At 51.6% G+C, this 16,976-nt stretch overlaps 1 protein-coding gene across 3 annotated transcripts in view; it reads right to left on the reverse strand.

Annotated features, from left to right (window-relative positions):
• CGNL1 (cingulin like 1) overlaps window positions 1–16,976 on the reverse strand; it is a 163,012-nt gene that overhangs the window by 14,117 nt on the left and 131,919 nt on the right. For all 3 annotated transcript variants that reach the window (XM_070421972.1, XM_070421953.1, XM_070421962.1), the window contains 5 exons: window positions 14,063–14,152; window positions 2,472–2,555; window positions 1,697–1,821; window positions 667–775; window positions 129–292 (listed from right to left, as the gene is read on the reverse strand). In XM_070421972.1, the coding sequence (XP_070278073.1) occupies window positions 129–292; window positions 667–775; window positions 1,697–1,821; window positions 2,472–2,555; window positions 14,063–14,152 (572 nt within the window). The remainder of the gene's footprint in view (window positions 1–128; window positions 293–666; window positions 776–1,696; window positions 1,822–2,471; window positions 2,556–14,062; window positions 14,153–16,976) is intronic.

Raw genomic sequence — 16,976 nt, forward strand, 5'->3', positions numbered from 1 at the left:
TCTTGCCTGTAGGATGGGATGACCCCCAAAAGGCGACAAGAAACTGGCTTGAAGCAATCGGAGTGAGGGTGCCCTAAAAGCACTGAGCTCTCTTCAAATGTCCCTGTGGGGTCACCGCACTTGCCCACCTTATGTTCTTCTTCAAATTGTTGACCTGCCCCTGCAGCTGCTCATTGACATCCATCTGCTCCTCCAGCTCCCTCTGCAGCTTCTTCTTAGAGCTTTCGAGCCTGTCGATTTCCTCCTCGGCCTCCTCGACCTGGCGCTTCATTGCTTTCAAGCGCAAGCTCAGCTGTGTAGGGAGAGAGGGCAGGTTAGTGCTGCTGCTCACCACCTCTCTAGGCAACCATGATTTCCGGGGGAGGGGCGGGGGGAGGTGAGGAGATCGGGGGAGGGGGGGGTCTAACCAGTCTCATGGGAAAGTGGAGATAAGCCTCTGTGACAGACCAATACGCTTTCTACAAGTCAAGCTCAGGGTTTGAAGTTGGCCGAGACCTTCACTAAAGGTCAGAGAGGCCCCATTCAATGGGGCACGGGGTGGAGTGGAAAGACGGGGATCGGTCCACCATAGTTCCCTCGCCCACCCACAGAGGCCTCGCTGCCCTCTTGCTTCCCAGCCTGGGACATACAGATTCATCTGAAATGAACTTGCAGAGGGTCCCTCACCTGGTCCTTCTGATCAGTCAGCGACAGGTGCTCATCGTCCACCTGCATCACCAGCTCCTTCACCTTCCGCTCCAGCCGGCGGTTGCTGAGCTGGAGGCTGTTCCGGTCCCTGGAAGGATGGAGGAAGCAAAACCGAGGAAGCAAAACCCACAGGAGGCCCGGCCCAGGCTGTGCAGGAGGGCGAGCCCCAGCCAGAGCTGCCTGGTCCACTCAGGGCTGAGGGTCAGAGAGACACTTGACTACAGGAAGAAAGGGCTGGTCATCGGACCGATGAGGAAACAGGGCCTCTAAGAAGGGGAGTGACCTGCCCCCGGCTGCAGAGCCAGCGAGGGGCTGAGCTGGGACTAGACCTGCCCTGGGTTCTTCCTGTCCTGAGCTTCACTTTGTAAGACAGAGGTCACTGCCAGGCAACGACAGTGACTATAGGCTGCTCCAGCCCAGCCTCCAGAAGTCCTACTGCGAATAGGAATATGAAATGTCATACCCACACGTATGCATACCCACACCCCTCCCAGAAGGAGAGGGGCCACAAGTAAGAACTGAGGCTGGTCAAGTTCAACCTGGTGCTGGTCCTCGGGCTGCAAAGGGAGAACTAGCTGCAAAGAATCCTGCTATTGGAAAGGTGTGTGGTCGCCTGATCCCATGTTCCTCCCACCCACTGTGGGGCGACCTGCCAGCTTTGACAGATGGCCGCCCGGCCTCTGCTAAGCGGAGTGAATACACTGGCCCTCAGGGCAGAGCCTGCCCCTTGCCTCTAAGCAGCCTGTCCCACGGAGGGGACGGGAATAAGCAGCAAGGAACAGTGAAAATGCTATGGATGAAGAGCAGGAGTCCTGAGTTTTAGACCAATATTCAGCCAGGCTACCTTTCCCAAGTACTTTCTTGGATGGGTCTCAGTTTCTCATCTGTCAAGTGGGAATAATAACAGCAAGGCTGTACTTGCTCTGCCCTCCTCTCATGAAGGCCTCTGGGAAGATGCAATGCGATGCCCACCGCCCGCCAGGCCTCGCACCACAGCTGGCAGGCTCACCTCTCCTCGCTCTCCAGCCGGTCCTCCAGCTCCGCGATCCTGGCCTCCAACTGCACCACCAGCCCCTCCTTGCTGGACCGGTAGGAACCTTCCAGGTGCATAATCCGGCTCTTTAAGTCCTTGTTCTGGAATCAGACAGGGAGACAGTGAGGGGCTGTGTGTCCACCTCACACTCTGCAGAGCAGATCACAGGTGGAGCCAGCGTTCGGTCAGTGACCGCGATGAGCCTGCTTCCCCCACCAGGACGGGTGACCCGGGGGACCTGGGGAGCCAGGGCTGTTTCCGGGGAATGGCCTGGCACCCCAGCCCTGGCAGGCCAAAAGGAGAGATTCTGTCACATTCGAGTGTAAGCCGGAGTGAAATCTTTGCCATGGCCTAGGACTCTTATCAGACAAATGACCTTGGCCTCTCATAAACCTATTCGCAGGAGAAATAGGCCCCTTCCCCAATATCACACATCATTTTCAGTGAAGAACTTACATGAACAGCATGTGAAAGAAATAATGAGTAAGTAAGCTTGGTTAGCAACTCGTGTTTGATAACACCAGTCCTTTATTTGTCCCTTTCCATTAGGATTTAGCCCGTTTTAGCATCTAGAAAACACTTGCAATGCCACTTCCCCCAGCTGTAAACTTCCAAGCATATTTAATATTATGAGAAAATTCTGGCTGGAGATGGTTTTAGAAATACCTCTCTTGGGCAAGGTTGGCCCCGTCATCTCTGCATGCTGTGCAAAGCGGGGGTGGGGAGGGCTCAGGGGGCCAGCTGCCCTCACCTGTCTCTCCAGGGAGATCTTGTCACACTCCAAGTCTTGCCTCACAGCTCTCTCCTGAAGCAGCTCGTTCCTCATCTGCTCCATCTACACCAAACAGCAAAAGCCGGGGTTAGAGGGGTTGTGCCCCGAGCCTTTGCACTGAAATGGCTCAGACACGGAACTCCAATCGCCAGCCAGCTCCTCCCTGTGACATGACGGGGCCTCCCGCCTTTTCCCTTCCTGGGTGCAGGAGCTGTGTCTTCCATGTTCTTGTTTCTAGACGACTGCGAAGATAATGATACAAATAGCAATGGTAGTCCATAGCTAACCCTGCTGCTGTGAGTCAAACTGTGTCCCCCAAAAGATACACTGAAGTCCTGACCCCCACCCTCGGTGCCTCAGATGTGACCTCCTTTCAAACAGGGTCTTTACAGAGGGAACCAAGTAAAAATGAGGTGGGCCCTAAGCCAATATGACGGGCCCTATGAAAGGGGAAATTTGGAGGCCGGGACAGAGGTGCAGGAAGAGCGCCATGTGAAGACGGAGGATTACAATGAGGCATCAACACGTCCGGGAACAGCAGAGACTGCCAGCAAACTCCCGGAAGCCAGGAAGCCAGGGGGCCAGAGGGAGCAGGGCCCTACGGACACTGTGATTTCAGACCTCGGCCTCCAGAACCGAGACAATAAACTTTTGTGGTTCTGGGCCCTTTATGACAGCAGCTCTAAAAACAGAGGCATGCCGAACCGGTTTGGCTCAGTGGATAGAGCGTCGGCCTGCGGACTGAAGGGTCCCGGGTTCGATTCTGGTCAAGGGCATGTACCTGGGTTGCGGGCACATCCCCAGTGGGGGGCATGCAGGAGGCAGCTGACTGATCTCTCTCATCGATGTTTCTAACTCTCTGTCCCTCTCCCTTCTTCTCTATAAAAAAATTAATAAAATATTAAAAAAAAAAAAAAAAAGGAGGCACCTGCCCAGCACTCCACACGCACTATCCTATTACATCCACGATCCAAGTTGTACCGTGACCAACCATCCCGGCTTGGCCAGGACCAAGAGGTGCTCAGGACACAGGACTTTCAAGGCTAAAGCTGGGACAGTCCCAGGCGAACTGGGACAAGTCAGTCACCCAACCTGCCCGAAAACTGCACAGCTGGTAGTAGGCGGAGCTGGTGTTCCCGGAGCCCCGACTGCTGTCTCACAAGTTCCAACCACAGTAAGGCTTCCACAGTTAGCACACGCAAACGCTGCGGGATTTCCCCCTTCTTATGCCAGAACAGAAGTCGGCAAGAACACAGGGCAGCTCCAGGTGAGCTGGCAAAGGCCACATGTTACTTAGGATTTCTTCTATGTTAACAGGAAAGGAGCCTCGCCGGGAAGCATCAAGAAATCCAGTCGTCTGACCGGACATTCCACACCTCTGTTTCTCATCCCCAGGGGGCTTTAGCCACAATGCACAGAGTGTCATAGGCAGTGGCTCCAGACCTGCTCCCAGAGCTGTCCACCAAAGGCGGGGCCCCAGACCTTCTCCCAGGGCTGTCCACCAAAGGCGGGGCCCCAGACCTGCTCCCAGGGCTGTCCATCAGAGGCGGGGCCCCAGACCTGCCTCCAGGGCTGTCCATCAGAGGCGGGGCCCCAGACCTGCTCCCAGGGCTGTCCACCAGAGGCGGGGCCGCAGTACTGCTCCCAGCACTGTCCAGAGGAACCAGGAAATAAGACTGTGCCTTCCTTCTTAAGGTTGGGGTCCAGCCTGGGTAGGAGGTGTACATGCAGGAGTCCCTGCGGCCTGGGGAGCATTTATAACAGCCTGGCCTCCAGTTGGATTTTCACCACCGGGACAGGCTCCCTGGTGAGTAAAAGATGAGCTCACCCTGTCCCCACCTGGAGACAAGACCTGGGGGTCCTAGAAATAGTTCGAGGAGACACCACCACACTGGGCCTAGCTCGCACCTGCTCCCATCTACCCTGTCCTGACCAGCGTGGTGTGGCTGGCCCAGAGGGGGGCGACAGGGAGCAATAAGGAATGAGACGGGCAATGGGCAGGGCCTGGACATCAAGGCCTCTGAGAGCACAAGGGGGAAGCGGGGACTCTACCCACAAGTGACAGGGTACCCTTATGGTCCAAAAAGTAAAAATAATATAACGCTCACATTTTTGCATTTCTTCCCGGCAGACTTTTAGGTCACAGGGGCCCAGACCATTCCAGCAGAGGACAGGGAGGCCCAGGGCAGTTACACACATGCTGGAGGAAACAGGACTAGGACCTGGGCCAGACCCGCTGCTCACTGCCCACCAGGCCACCTGCTTTCTCCCAGTGGTTCTCAACCTTCCTACTGCCGCGACCCTTTAATACAGTTCCTCATGTTGTGGTGACCCCCAATTTCATTGTTACAAATTGAACATAATTAAAGCATAGTGATTAATCACAAAAACAACATGTAATCATATATGTGTTTTCCGATGGTCTTAGGCGACCCCTGCGAAAGGGTCGCAACCCACAGGTTGAGAACCGCTGCGACCAACTCAGTGAAAGGGCTTCAAACAGACCTACGGTTCAACTACAGCTGCCACATACAACCCAAGACTTGGGGAGGCAGGCAGTCCCCTCCAGGCTGTGCACACCAGGGCACAATGCCAGCCATGCCAGGGGTCAGCGGGCAGAGCAGGTAAAACTCACCTGCGGCCCGTTCCCACTCCTCCTGGCCCAGAGCCCTCGGAGTCACATGGTGGGAAGGGGTGCCGGAGGATGCCTGTAACTGCTGTTTGAGCACAAAGTCACGGTAACGAATGCGGGCTCACAGCCCCACTCCGAGCGTGGCTGAGCCAGCTGACGACACCACGCAGGGCAGGCGTCCGCATGGCTGGGCCACGGGACCATGATGTGTTCTGTTCACTCTGTTCTGTTCCCGGGGGAGAGTGTTCTGTTCACAGCCCTGGGCACAGGCCGGGCCTCACTGAGGACACGGTTAAACTTTCACTGCGATGGGAAGTAATTAACAGACCAGACCAGCGGCCTAGCTTCCCTTCCCCTGTCGTGACCTTGGTCATCTCACCTCTGGGAGGCAGACTTCTAGTTCCTAAAACAACAAATGTAACGGCATGCCTATGAGGCCCTTGGAGCTGGCCTACAACAGTGAAAGCACATGTTAGCATCCTCCCCCTTTTGGGGTGCTGGGCAGCTCCCCTTCCGAGGAAGCCAGAGGCCCCCGCCTCCATCCGCAGGCTCTCCACACATTCAGACCTGCTCTGTACAGGTGAGAGGTGAGTGTGTTTGTGAGCACACACTGTGTGCTGGCACCGGGTGGCCTGGAAGGATGGGTGGGTTCGTCTGTTTGCTCAGACTGTACTGTCAGCGCTGGGACACTGTGACAAAGAGACCGACAGAGCACCCACCCGGATTACAGCCTCGTGGGGGACAAACGGGCTCGTCCTGGTCAGTGTCACTGCAATGGGAAGGGCAGGGTGCTGGTGCACAGCAGTGGCCACAAGCCAGACACAGAAGGCCAAGCAAATTCTCCAGAGAAAGGGACCCTACCTGGGACCTGAGTGTCCGCGTCAGGCAGGGTGGGGAAGGGGCCAGGAGAGGAACTGCAGCTTTTCAAACGGGGACCCCCGATGAGAAGGAGCAGGAGGTCAGAGAGAGGAGGGGCTGCTGGGAGAGTTGGAAGGACCGAGTTGTCATGCGGCATCAGGGCACAGGTTAAGAGATCGGGAGAGGCAGACAGGGGCAGTCACACGGGGCCCACACACAGGTGGCAGCAGCGAACACCTCTACTGCACCTACTAAAGTAAGTCTAGAGCAGTGTGACAGTGTTAGTCGTTTAACCCAGCTCCCAGGAAGTAGGTAAGTTACTGCCCCCATCACCCTGAGGGTCCAGGAGCGGCTGCAGGTTTAGGTGTGGAGACTGGGTGGCGCCACATGAAGCCACAGGACAGATGAGTTCACCAAGGAGAACTCATGAAGAATGAGGGGGATCCAGAGCCATGCCTGGGGAGCCCTCCCCACTCCACCCCATTAGGGGAGACAAAGAAAACCAGGACACGGACCCGTCCCAAAAGCGGAGAGGGGCGAGGACTGAGGTAGGTCAGGCAGAAGGAGCGGGAAAGCATCTGGCTGGGCAAGAAGTTCGCTCTGGGAGGCTCAGCACAGAGGGAACCAGGCTGCAGAGGTGGGGAGGCCCCTCCCCTCTGGAACCCCTGTGGGGGGGGACAAGATAACGGCCTCAACCAGAGGGCACAGAGGGCACAGAGGGGTGGCAGGGGAGATGCCCTGCACTCAGGGCTGGGGGGGGGGGGGTGAGGAGGGGAGGCTCCTCTGGCTCAGAGGGAGGGAGAGAGGGAAGGAGGGAGGGGAAGAGGACGGAAGGGAGAGGGAGGTTATTTTCCCTAAAGTGGAGGGTAAGGAAGAACTGGAGGCCTGGAGAGAGAGAAAGAAATTTAGAAATTTCGTTGCTGTGGGATGTGAGGCCACAAAACACCAAGAGACCATAAAAGGCCGGCAGCGCAGAGGCAAGGGTCTCGTTGCAGCTGTACAGCATCTGCTTTTGGGGGTCCGGTGACTGCTGCAGCTGTGCTCCAGCCCGAGGGCCAGGACCCAGGAGGGAAGGACGGGAAGGGAAGAGGCCCTGAGACAGGCACTGAGCGACTGGGAGTGCCTGCTGGGAGCCCATTAATCCTCCCGCACTCTCTCAGGCAGATGCGGTCACCCCCACTTCCAGGTGGACGGCTCGGAATCGGTGGAGTTCTAATCTGGGATTCTAGTCCAGAATAGTAATTCTAGTCTCATAGTAATTCTACGTTCCTTTTCTCCCTCTCAGCAAACCTGTAGGCCCAGGGCTCTCGGGAAAAGCAGCCCCTACAAAGAGGGGGAGCTCTGCGAGGACTTCGGAGCCCAAGAGAAAGCCATGTCTACGAGGAGGGACTCAAGGATCACCACCGAGCAGGCATGCAGCACTGGGCCCGGGTGGGGTTCAGGGAAAACCCTGTGAGGTCAAACCACTGGCCAGGTCTTGCTCCCCCAGTGGCCTGAACTGAAAGCTCTGGACCCGCCAGGAAGTGGGCCTCCGGGGGAGAGGAGCCTGGGGAGCAGCATCAGGGAGGCCTCCACGGGTTCCAGACCCCCCTGGAGAGCCCCAGGCAGAGGGTGCCTCTCCAAAGAAAAACACAAAACAAACAATAAATACTTCTCTCCGCTCAGCCCCTCAAAGATGGCTATTAAAATGGAAGCATCAGGTAGATCAGAGTGTAGAAGAGGAAGGAACACATGTGTAGCCATAAAACCTAACAGTTACTAGAACCAGGCGGCCCATTTCTCTCGAGTCTTTTGGAAACCCAGGTTTTTGGCAAATGTGATAGGCTTCCTGCAACTCTTCACAAAGGACAGCCCGACACTAAATCCTAAAATAAACCTGCCATGCGGAGCCTCGTACAAGGCACGTCATGTGATGTTCCCGAGGGTGGGCTGGACCGTACGCCAGATCCCGGGGCCCCCAGGAGTGGCCCGAGGAACTGGGATATTCCGAATCTCCCGAGCCCACACGCAAGACCACAGCAGCCTCTGGCCGCGCCAATTTCCTCCTTTGGAACACGGAAGTGACTCTGAGGCTGGGAAAACAGGTTTACATAAGCTCAGCGCTTCACGTGCTGTTTACCCATCAGCTATATTAAATAGACCAAGTGAAAACTTTCCCGTCAAATTAAAACCGGAACGGGAGCTGGAGGCGGCCATTCATCACAGCTGGGCTGCGCGAATGCTGCACCCTGAGCACTGGGATCAGAATAACAGCATCGCATGCCAATGGGTGTTAGGGCGGAGGCACCCGTGACCTGAGCCAGCTCTCTGGATTGGAAGCAGCTGCCTTCTGGGTTAATGAAAAGCCAGAGGTACTTAGGATTGCTAATAACAATATTTAACCCCATCACCTGTGTGTACCATTGGGCGGGAAAGGCTGGTGAGCCTGCACTCCTCGCTGGCATTAAAATGATACTCACAAAGGACAGCCAGAAAGGAAAATGATCATTAACCCAAAACCAACTGTAAACATTAGGGTTTTGAACAGCTGATATCATAGGAGGCAGTGCTGAGAATAGGATTATTTTAATGAAAAGAAAGAAAGAAATCCCGTTTTGATCTCTCACTCACTGACTGCCTGGATGGAGCTCTATATTTCCCAGTCCCCTACCCTGGTGGCTGCACCCCCTGGTGCAGACTAAGGAGCAGGTGGGGGCCGGCACTGGGGAGCAGTTCCTTGAGGTGACTGCAGAAGCCTGAGACTTTGCCAAGGCAACCGAGCAGCCCCGAAGCTCCCAAGTTGGTCTATTTCATCCTGCCCGCCAGCTGCCTGGGTGGGAAGAGTCATCTTTGCTTCTCGGCCAAGCAAACGTCTCTTCATTCAGGCCCAGCTCACTGCTACCTGTGTGCACTCAGCCACAGCGATGACAGAGCAGTGCCCAGGAGCTAGGACAGCGAACTCATTTAAAACACACCAAGCAGGGCCTCTTTTTGCCCTGGGTCCTGGACTCATGAGGAGAGAGGAGAGGAACAGGGGAACGTAAATCTTCAGCCATATTAAGAGACCGCATGGCATGATTTTTAACTTGGGAACAGAGACCCCAAATGTATTGGGGGAGGTTACTCTTACAGTCTGGTGCTGGGATGATGGGAACAGGTGGGAGGCAGTCGACTTTGGAGTCAAACCTTGGCTCCGCCTCTTACACGCTGTGTGACCCTAGGTCAGTGATGGCGAACCTATGACACGCGTGTCAGAGATGACACGCGAACTCATTTTTTGGGTTGATTTTTCTTTGTTAAATGGCGTTTAAATATAGAAAATAAATATCAAAAATATAAGTCTTTGGTTTACTATGGTTGCAAATATCAAAAAAATTTCTATATGTGACACGGCACCAGAGTTAAGTTAGGGTTTTTCAAAATGCTGACACGCCGAGCTCAAAAGGTTCACCATCACTGCCCTAGGTAGTGGTAGTGCCTTGGCCTCTCTGACGTTTGAAAGCCAACACAAGGCCCGGGCACAGCACCCAGCACCTGGGGAATTCTCAGTAAGGTGGTAACTGTCAAAAATGGCTTTGGAGGAAGAAGAGAAAAAAAGGATTCTCTAGATTTAAACAGAGCAAAGCCAGTAAAACACCTCTATTTCACTGAATTTTCCTTCAAAGTTAAGTCAATCAGAACCACCACCCCCCCCCCCCACCCCCCCACCCCCGTATTAGGTGAAACTGTATTTGGGTGAGAAAACAAACACTCATCTTTGTTTTGTAAAAGAAATCATTTCACCAAATCCAAATCCATCCCTCTCCTTCATGATAGTCAGATTTCAAAACAAAACCTGAACATGCAAAGGTTTGAAAAACTTGTCTCTCAGGATTCCCTGAATGCATCAGTTTGAACAATGATATCCTAAGCACAAACAGGAAACAATGGCCTTAGAAAGGCTGAAAATTCAGAAATAATGTGGCCAGCATTGATTGAGCACCAGATGCATACAGGAGAAAGAGGGGGACAACGTGGAAAGGATAGGATGTTTGATCTCACGCTGCCTTTCCTGTCCTCTGTCCCTCAGAACAGCCCAGGTGAGGCCCCTCCAGGTTTCCCTTCCTGTCCTACCCCCACCTCGGCTACATGACTCGCAGATCCCTGTGAACGCTGCACTGTTCTGTTCAATACCCTTTGGTGGCTACCCAGTGCTGTCAGGATAGAGTCCATCCAAAACTCTCAACCTACCGGTCCTATTAATCCTGTGAGGAAACCAGAACCCTGATCAAGCCATAGCCATCTATTCCTGCTTCTACCTCCCAGCCCTGGTTCACACCATTCGTTCTTTCTAGGATTCCTTTCCCACTCCTCTTAGTTTGTCTGAATCATACCCTTTCTTCAAAGATAACTCCGGGTCCACCTTCCTCTAAGAACTCTTCCACAGTCTTGTTATGATGGTCTTTCCCCCATTAGCTGCCTGAACCCTTCACTTGGCATTTAGTTATCTATTGCTTTTTCTTGTTAGATCCATTTTTCAGACATGCACCATCTCTTCAAACAAACCACAGTACCTCAAGGACAGGACATACTTTTGATAATTTTACACTTTACTGCAATGCCATGCACACAGTAGGTGTTTACCACATTTACTGCAATGCTATATACACAGCAGGTGTCTATATCACATTTGCTGCAATGCCGAGCACACAGTAGGTGTCTAATTTACTGCAATGCCATGCACATAGTAGGTGTCTATTTCATTTACTGCAATGCCATTCACACAGAAGGTGTCTATCATATTTTAGACACGGTTAGATGGAACACTGTCTTGGGAATCCAGAGACCTAAGACAGACCACTCTGTAACTGGCCAGATCATGGTGGCGTGGGGCCTCAGATCTCTCCTGTCTTGCACAAGAAGTTTGGCAGGATGAACACCAAAGTCCTTGCCAGATCTAAGATTCTGTGAAAGAGGCTGGCCGTTTGCTAGTATTACTGGAAACCCTCTCTGTCTAGCCTTTTCACCTCAGCCCTATCACTAAGACTAGGAAAAGGAATGGGAGGTATTTGGGGGAAGTAAAGAGTCAGAGGAGGAGCTTTTGAGAATGTAGAGTTTAAGAAGAGCCATAAACTTTTAAATTTAAAGAAAGAACATCCAGAAAAAATAAAATTCCCCACGCCTTCCCTTTTCAGTGCCTAGAGTTTGCTGAGGGTTCAGCTTCGATGATAAAAACCAGGTTGGCAATAACAACACATCTCCTGTTCAGGTGTCCCAGGTCAGCATCTGAGGAGAAGGGGCCTTAGGTCTGGATGTCTCCCGTTTCTCTGACTCTGGCAGGAAGGCTCAGGCACATGGCCCTAAAGGTTAACCTAAGTGGATTGAAACAGCTACACCCAGGCGCCTCTACTCAGAGCTTTTACTTTCAGGGGCAAGACATAAGTCTCACTTTGACTTTGACTAAGAATGGAACACTTTCCTGTGAGGCGGGTACTTGGCCCACCCATTTCTGCCCTTCCTCACAAACCCGGGGCGACACTGGCCGGAAGAGAGGCCCTGGGCACCGAGGCAGGAGACACCACTTTATCTCAGGGGTTTGCTTAGCTGTTGTTTTAGCAAGTCCTACCTCAATTTGAACATGATGCTCCATTTTCCCACTTACTAATATAACACACACCAGGCTTTGCCCTCCCTACCTCAGAGAGTGCAGGAAGAACAGAGAAATAGAAGAGGAAAGAGAGCTAATAGGGCAAAGCGGCTAGAGCAGCCGTGGGCAAACTACGGCCTGCGGGCCGGATCCGGCCCGTTTGAAATGAAAACTAAAAAAAAAAAAAAAGACCGTACCCTTTTATGTAATGTTTACTTTGAATTTATATTAGTTCACACAAACACTCCATCCATGCTTTTGTTCCGGCCCTCCGGTCCAGTTTAAGAACCCATTGTGGCCCTCGAGTCAAAAAGTTTGTCCACCCCTGGTCTAGAGACTGTGAAACTCATCTCTTAGGGCATATAACTCAGCTACAGGGAGGGGATGGGGGTGACTCGGACACTTTGGGTTTTAGAAGACCTTCTCACAGCATTTCAATGCTAGAAATCAGAACCACCTCCAGAAATCTCCTGACAAATACTGAGCAGCCCAGTGCTCTTCCCAGTAGGCCAAGTTAGTTCCCGTAACATCCTCCCTGGGCTTACTTCAAGTTCTTGGCTCAGTGAAAATATTTTCAACCATGACCACAGCATGGAGAGCAGTTCTGCCCCCCAGGGCCCCAGAGCTCTCCAAGAGGAGTGACAAGGCGCCAAAAGCAAACTGCTCCTGGGGTTGATTTCTGAGGGTGGGGCCATCAGCTGAACCAAGGGAGGCAACCTCCTTCTGGGTCAGTCTGTCTGGTTTTGTTTTGGGTATAAGCCATGGGCCTGGAAGTCTGTTCTAACAGCCTGGTTACTGACAGGATGGCATGCTTTCCCACCATTCCTCCTTGCATAGCTCACAAGAAGCATTTGCAAAACAAAGTTATGGCCACTTCTTCTCTCATAAATGCTTAGCAGATCCCGAAATGCCCTCTGGTAATGTGGCTACTTAGCCAGGCTGGGTAACACAACAGCTTTTCTACCAGTGAGAAAATTTTTCTAAGAGCCTATGAGGGCGCAAAGGTCACGGTTGGGCTCTCCATCTGGCCTTCAGGTTTTCATGAAGGTCTTTCTCTAAACTGCTGCAGCTCCGGCTGGAGGGAGGCCATCCCCCAGGGGAAGGACGCTACCACAGCACTGGAACCTGCCAGAGAAGCTGAGCTCGGTGGGGAGGGGGATGGAGCCTCCGGTTGGAACTTGCATCACCCTAGGGAGCAGCATAGTGTGACCACCTTGCTGGTTTGCAAAGAACCTGTCAACAGGGAAACAATGGCAGATGGAAAAGAAGCCAGTGATTCCGCTCCAGCCTTGAGTAGAGGCTACCAGCTCAGAATGGCACTGTCCCCCAGCATCGGAACCACAGTTCTTGGTCACCCGGAGATGGGGGAAGGTGGTGAACGTGAAAAGGTGTAAGAGAGATCAGAGGAAAGTGCTTCTTGGGAGAAGGAAGATTTTGCAAAAATTAATTTGCATTTCAGATTTTTTTATGTCAATCCTTTATACAGATAATTTCCTAAATGTTACTCAGCATCACCCGAGGCTTTTAGGTGTTGCTGGCATTGTTTAATTAAGACTGTGCCCAGAGCAAATCAAGCGGTGGAGAGTTTTCTAAACGTCTATGTCCAGTTTCCCCGGCACCATCCTCAGGAGCAAGGCATACAACTCAGTTGTCACTGAAAGTACGTCCCAGGAGAGGTTCCTCCAGGCATCCTCGGGCATCATGTAAATGAAAGGCTGAGGTGAGTGAACAGAAGTTCTCAAAATCATAACGTTTACACACGTTCTCTCCCAGGGGCTTTGGGCGGGCAGTGGGGACGTGGCCACCAGGTTCTAGTGAGGTGATACTGCGTCTCCAGGATGTGACGTAACCACTCTGAACTTTGCCTTAATTAAAAATGGAAACACAATCTAAAAGTCTTGCAATTACACTAAGTGTAGTTTGGAAAATTAGCCCCATTACCTACTGTGTGAGGACAGGGTGAACTGTGCCCAGCTGCCCGCCGGGGTTGCTGTAAGGATCAAATGTAAGCGAAACTCCTTTCAAAACTGCAGAAAGCATTCACTTGGAAGGTACTGTTATTGCACTGTGAACGCCTCATAGGTTTATATATTGCTAATTAGCGTGCAAAGTCCTTAAAGTAAAAGTCTACATCATATCATTGATTTTCCATTGCACGCACGTAGTGCTAGCTACCGAATCTCCCACAATTGCTCGTTGAACTAATGATTCTTAGAGCTTCGGCTCTGAAAGCTCTGTGCCTGTGATGGCTAATAGGCTGTTATCCACAACCACTCGGGAAACTTCCACTTTCCGCCTTCCGTTATATATGACACCTCCCTCCTCGTAGCTTCCTATGGTGCCGACTAAGCACTCTTCCACCATTTCCACAGGCATGAGCTTTCTTCCCTCCTCCAGCTGAATCCTCAGGTTTAACCTCTTGGATTTCCTTTTCCATAGGGGACAACCCGCTCATCATCCCTCTATGTGCAGTACCTGTTCCCTGCTCCGAGTGATCCTCTCAGACAGCAAATCCGAGTTATTTCTTTCTTCTTCCAGCTCCAGCTCCAGTTGAGACACCTTGTCCTAAGAAAGAAGTCACAAACACAGCCCGCTGACTTACCCTGACCTGGGTCAGGAGCAAGGACCGCCCTGTGGAAGGAACCCCCCCCACCCCCACCCCGGGGCACATCAGAGCTGAGCATCCTTAGGGCTTGGGGAAGAATGTGTCTATTTCTCATACTGCCCAAGCAGGTATTTTAAATCTGTGTTTTATTGCTTTCATATTGTAAAATGTAATTGTGCATTTAGAAAACACATTAAAGGAGAAAAATGTCACCCCAGACCCTGACATAAGCACTGAGGATATTTAAGTGCATCTCTTTTAAGTCTTTTTCCTCCTTATGGACCAATAACCGCTAAGATCTACCTTAAGGCATCTAAATTACTGTGGGAAATGAGATATCATCCGAGGCAAATTCCCCTAAATACTCCACGCTCAAGACAATGTTTTGCTTTCCTCCTGCTCAGGGTTTCCAAGAGCCTTGCAGGAGTCAGTCTATAACAGCCTTTCTGCACCTGCCTCTTGCTTCAAAGGAACCTCAGGTGGCGCTCTGCGGTCCCCAATTTGCATCAGAGTAACATAAAGACAGCATGGCCCATTCTGCCAAACGAACCGTCACAGAAGAAGGGTAATTTCTGCCTTCCTCACTGGCTCCTAATGGAACATCATTGAACATTAGGAGAAAAGAACTGCAAAGTATCTTTGTGTACAAAAAGAAGGTTTTTAACATAAACCTCCTCACCTAGACTGGGGATGTGGGCTTTGTGCATGTGTTTCTACTACCACCAGCCAATTTGTCATAAGTCTGGGTTAACTCAGAGCCATGCACACACACACACAAATGCAACCAGCATTGAGAGTTTTTAAACACGAGCGTCTGAGGCACCTGCACATAAATATTGTCTCTGCCATCGTCTAAGTTGACTGGCAAGCTATGGGTGCCTCTCTAAGTGGCAAAAAGAAAAGTCACAGAATCTGTGTGAATGACTAAATGTGTGTGCATGCCTTCCCTGTTACTGACGGAAATCTGTAGGGATCCTGGACAGCTCTCTCCCACTAGCCAAGAGTCTCAAAGCCCAACTCAGGACCGACAGCTGAACCCTGCACCAAACCTTCTATTTGTTCAGTGGTGCCGACTCCTCCAAGGCCAGTTTCACTAAAGTTGGGAAACCAGACCCACAAGGGCCACATTTACATAAGACTACCTACCACCTGATTTCTGAGTTTACCGAAAATGCTCCTTGTTGAGAGAGCTCTTGAGTCCTGAGGATTAGCTGAAATGCTAGTGAAGGAAGAGGCAAGATATTATCACCACAAGACAGCATGCCAGCTGGCTCTTAGGGGAGGAAATACCCCTCCAGGGTGCCTCTCAGGATGTGCCCTTGAGAGCCATTCATTTTGTAATTAACAGAGAAATACCTAAAATATAGCAGAAGGGCAAAGGAAGCTTAGCTATGCCACTGCTTGCAGACCTTGAGTTAGCAAAAGTCAATGCTCTTTTTTTTAAGTCAGAATATTCTAGAAGGGGTGACCTGACAACCCAATGTTTAGCTGAAAGCACCTCTTCCCAGGGCTCTCTTCCTGCCTAGCACTTGCTCTGTACAGAACCCAGCCGAGCACTCAGGGGGCCAGGCCCAGGGTCCTTACACCAAAGGCTCTTAGTCTACTGCCTGATGAGGCTTTAGCTTGCTTTCAACCAAATTGTTTGGGCCCTAGAATTACTACTTCCTGGTTAACGGGGATGCATGGAGCTTGCCTTAAAATGACATCCCCTAATGAAATCAGAACCAGGACATCAGCAAAACAGAACAATCCTAGAAAACTAACCAGACTCTCCCAGCCTCTAAAAAGGGCCCTTCTAATAAAACCTTTAATGGCTGAAACATCACTCCCTAGATATGAACTGCTACTAAGCCCCCTGAAGGTTTTAAAAGTTATTTCTATTTATTTGCAAAGTTGAATCAGGAATTCCATTGATTTTAAATTTAAGCTCTCTCTGTGGCCTTGAGCACTCTCTGCCCTTCATCAAAACCTTGACAATTTTATCTTCTCCCATAGATCTGAGGCAGATGTTTAAGTCTCTTTCTCCCTCTACAAATTTCAATGGGATGTGGGATGTGGGATGGGGTGAGGGGGAATGGAGGATTTTTCTAGTTTGGGGTTGATTTTATTCTTGAGGATTACTCTTTTCCATAAATTCAGGTGGCCTGATATTAAGTTTCTTCCTGCCATTCTTGGTGGGCTGTTCGTATTTAGATTCTATTACTTGACTCACTTTCCTAATGTGTGGCATTTTCATCTTGTGAACAGATCACCCCCAGCTGGTGACTCCCTTGAGCACTTTCTGATATACTGCCTTGGACTGTGTTTATACTGTGTATCCAAAAGTGGACTGAGCCAGTTTGCTGCTAGCTTTGGCCAAGCTGGGTCATCTGTAAGGGAAAATGGGCCAAAATCGGCAAACAAGAACGGAGCATGGGGTCTGGGTGTCCCTAGGATGTAGGCAGTTTGGCCTCATGGCACCGCTCGGCCCCTCCCCGGATCTGCAGCAGTCTCATCTCCTTTGTAGTCGACAGCACAGCCCAGCACAGCCCAACGCAGCACACAGAAAACGAGCTGTCTATGTGCCCTTGTGTGAAAGCACCTAGCCTCTTGGGGGTTCTGTTTTGCTTCCCCTTCAAGGCAATGAGGACACCAGGCTAAGTTACTTCCATCACTCCTTCCAGCTCTGATGCCCTATGAGTCCATGAACTATGCTTCCCCAGGTCAAGAAAAGACTTTCTTTCCCTGGCCGGGTGGCTCAGTTGGTTGGAGCATCCTCCCGGTCACCAAAAAGGTTGTGGGTTC

This window comes from Myotis yumanensis, unplaced genomic scaffold (assembly GCF_028538775.1).
Source record: "Myotis yumanensis isolate MYYU_CA2020_CCGP unplaced genomic scaffold, mMyoYum1.0.hap1 SCAF_1, whole genome shotgun sequence".
Classification (NCBI taxonomy): domain Eukaryota; kingdom Metazoa; phylum Chordata; class Mammalia; order Chiroptera; family Vespertilionidae; genus Myotis; species Myotis yumanensis.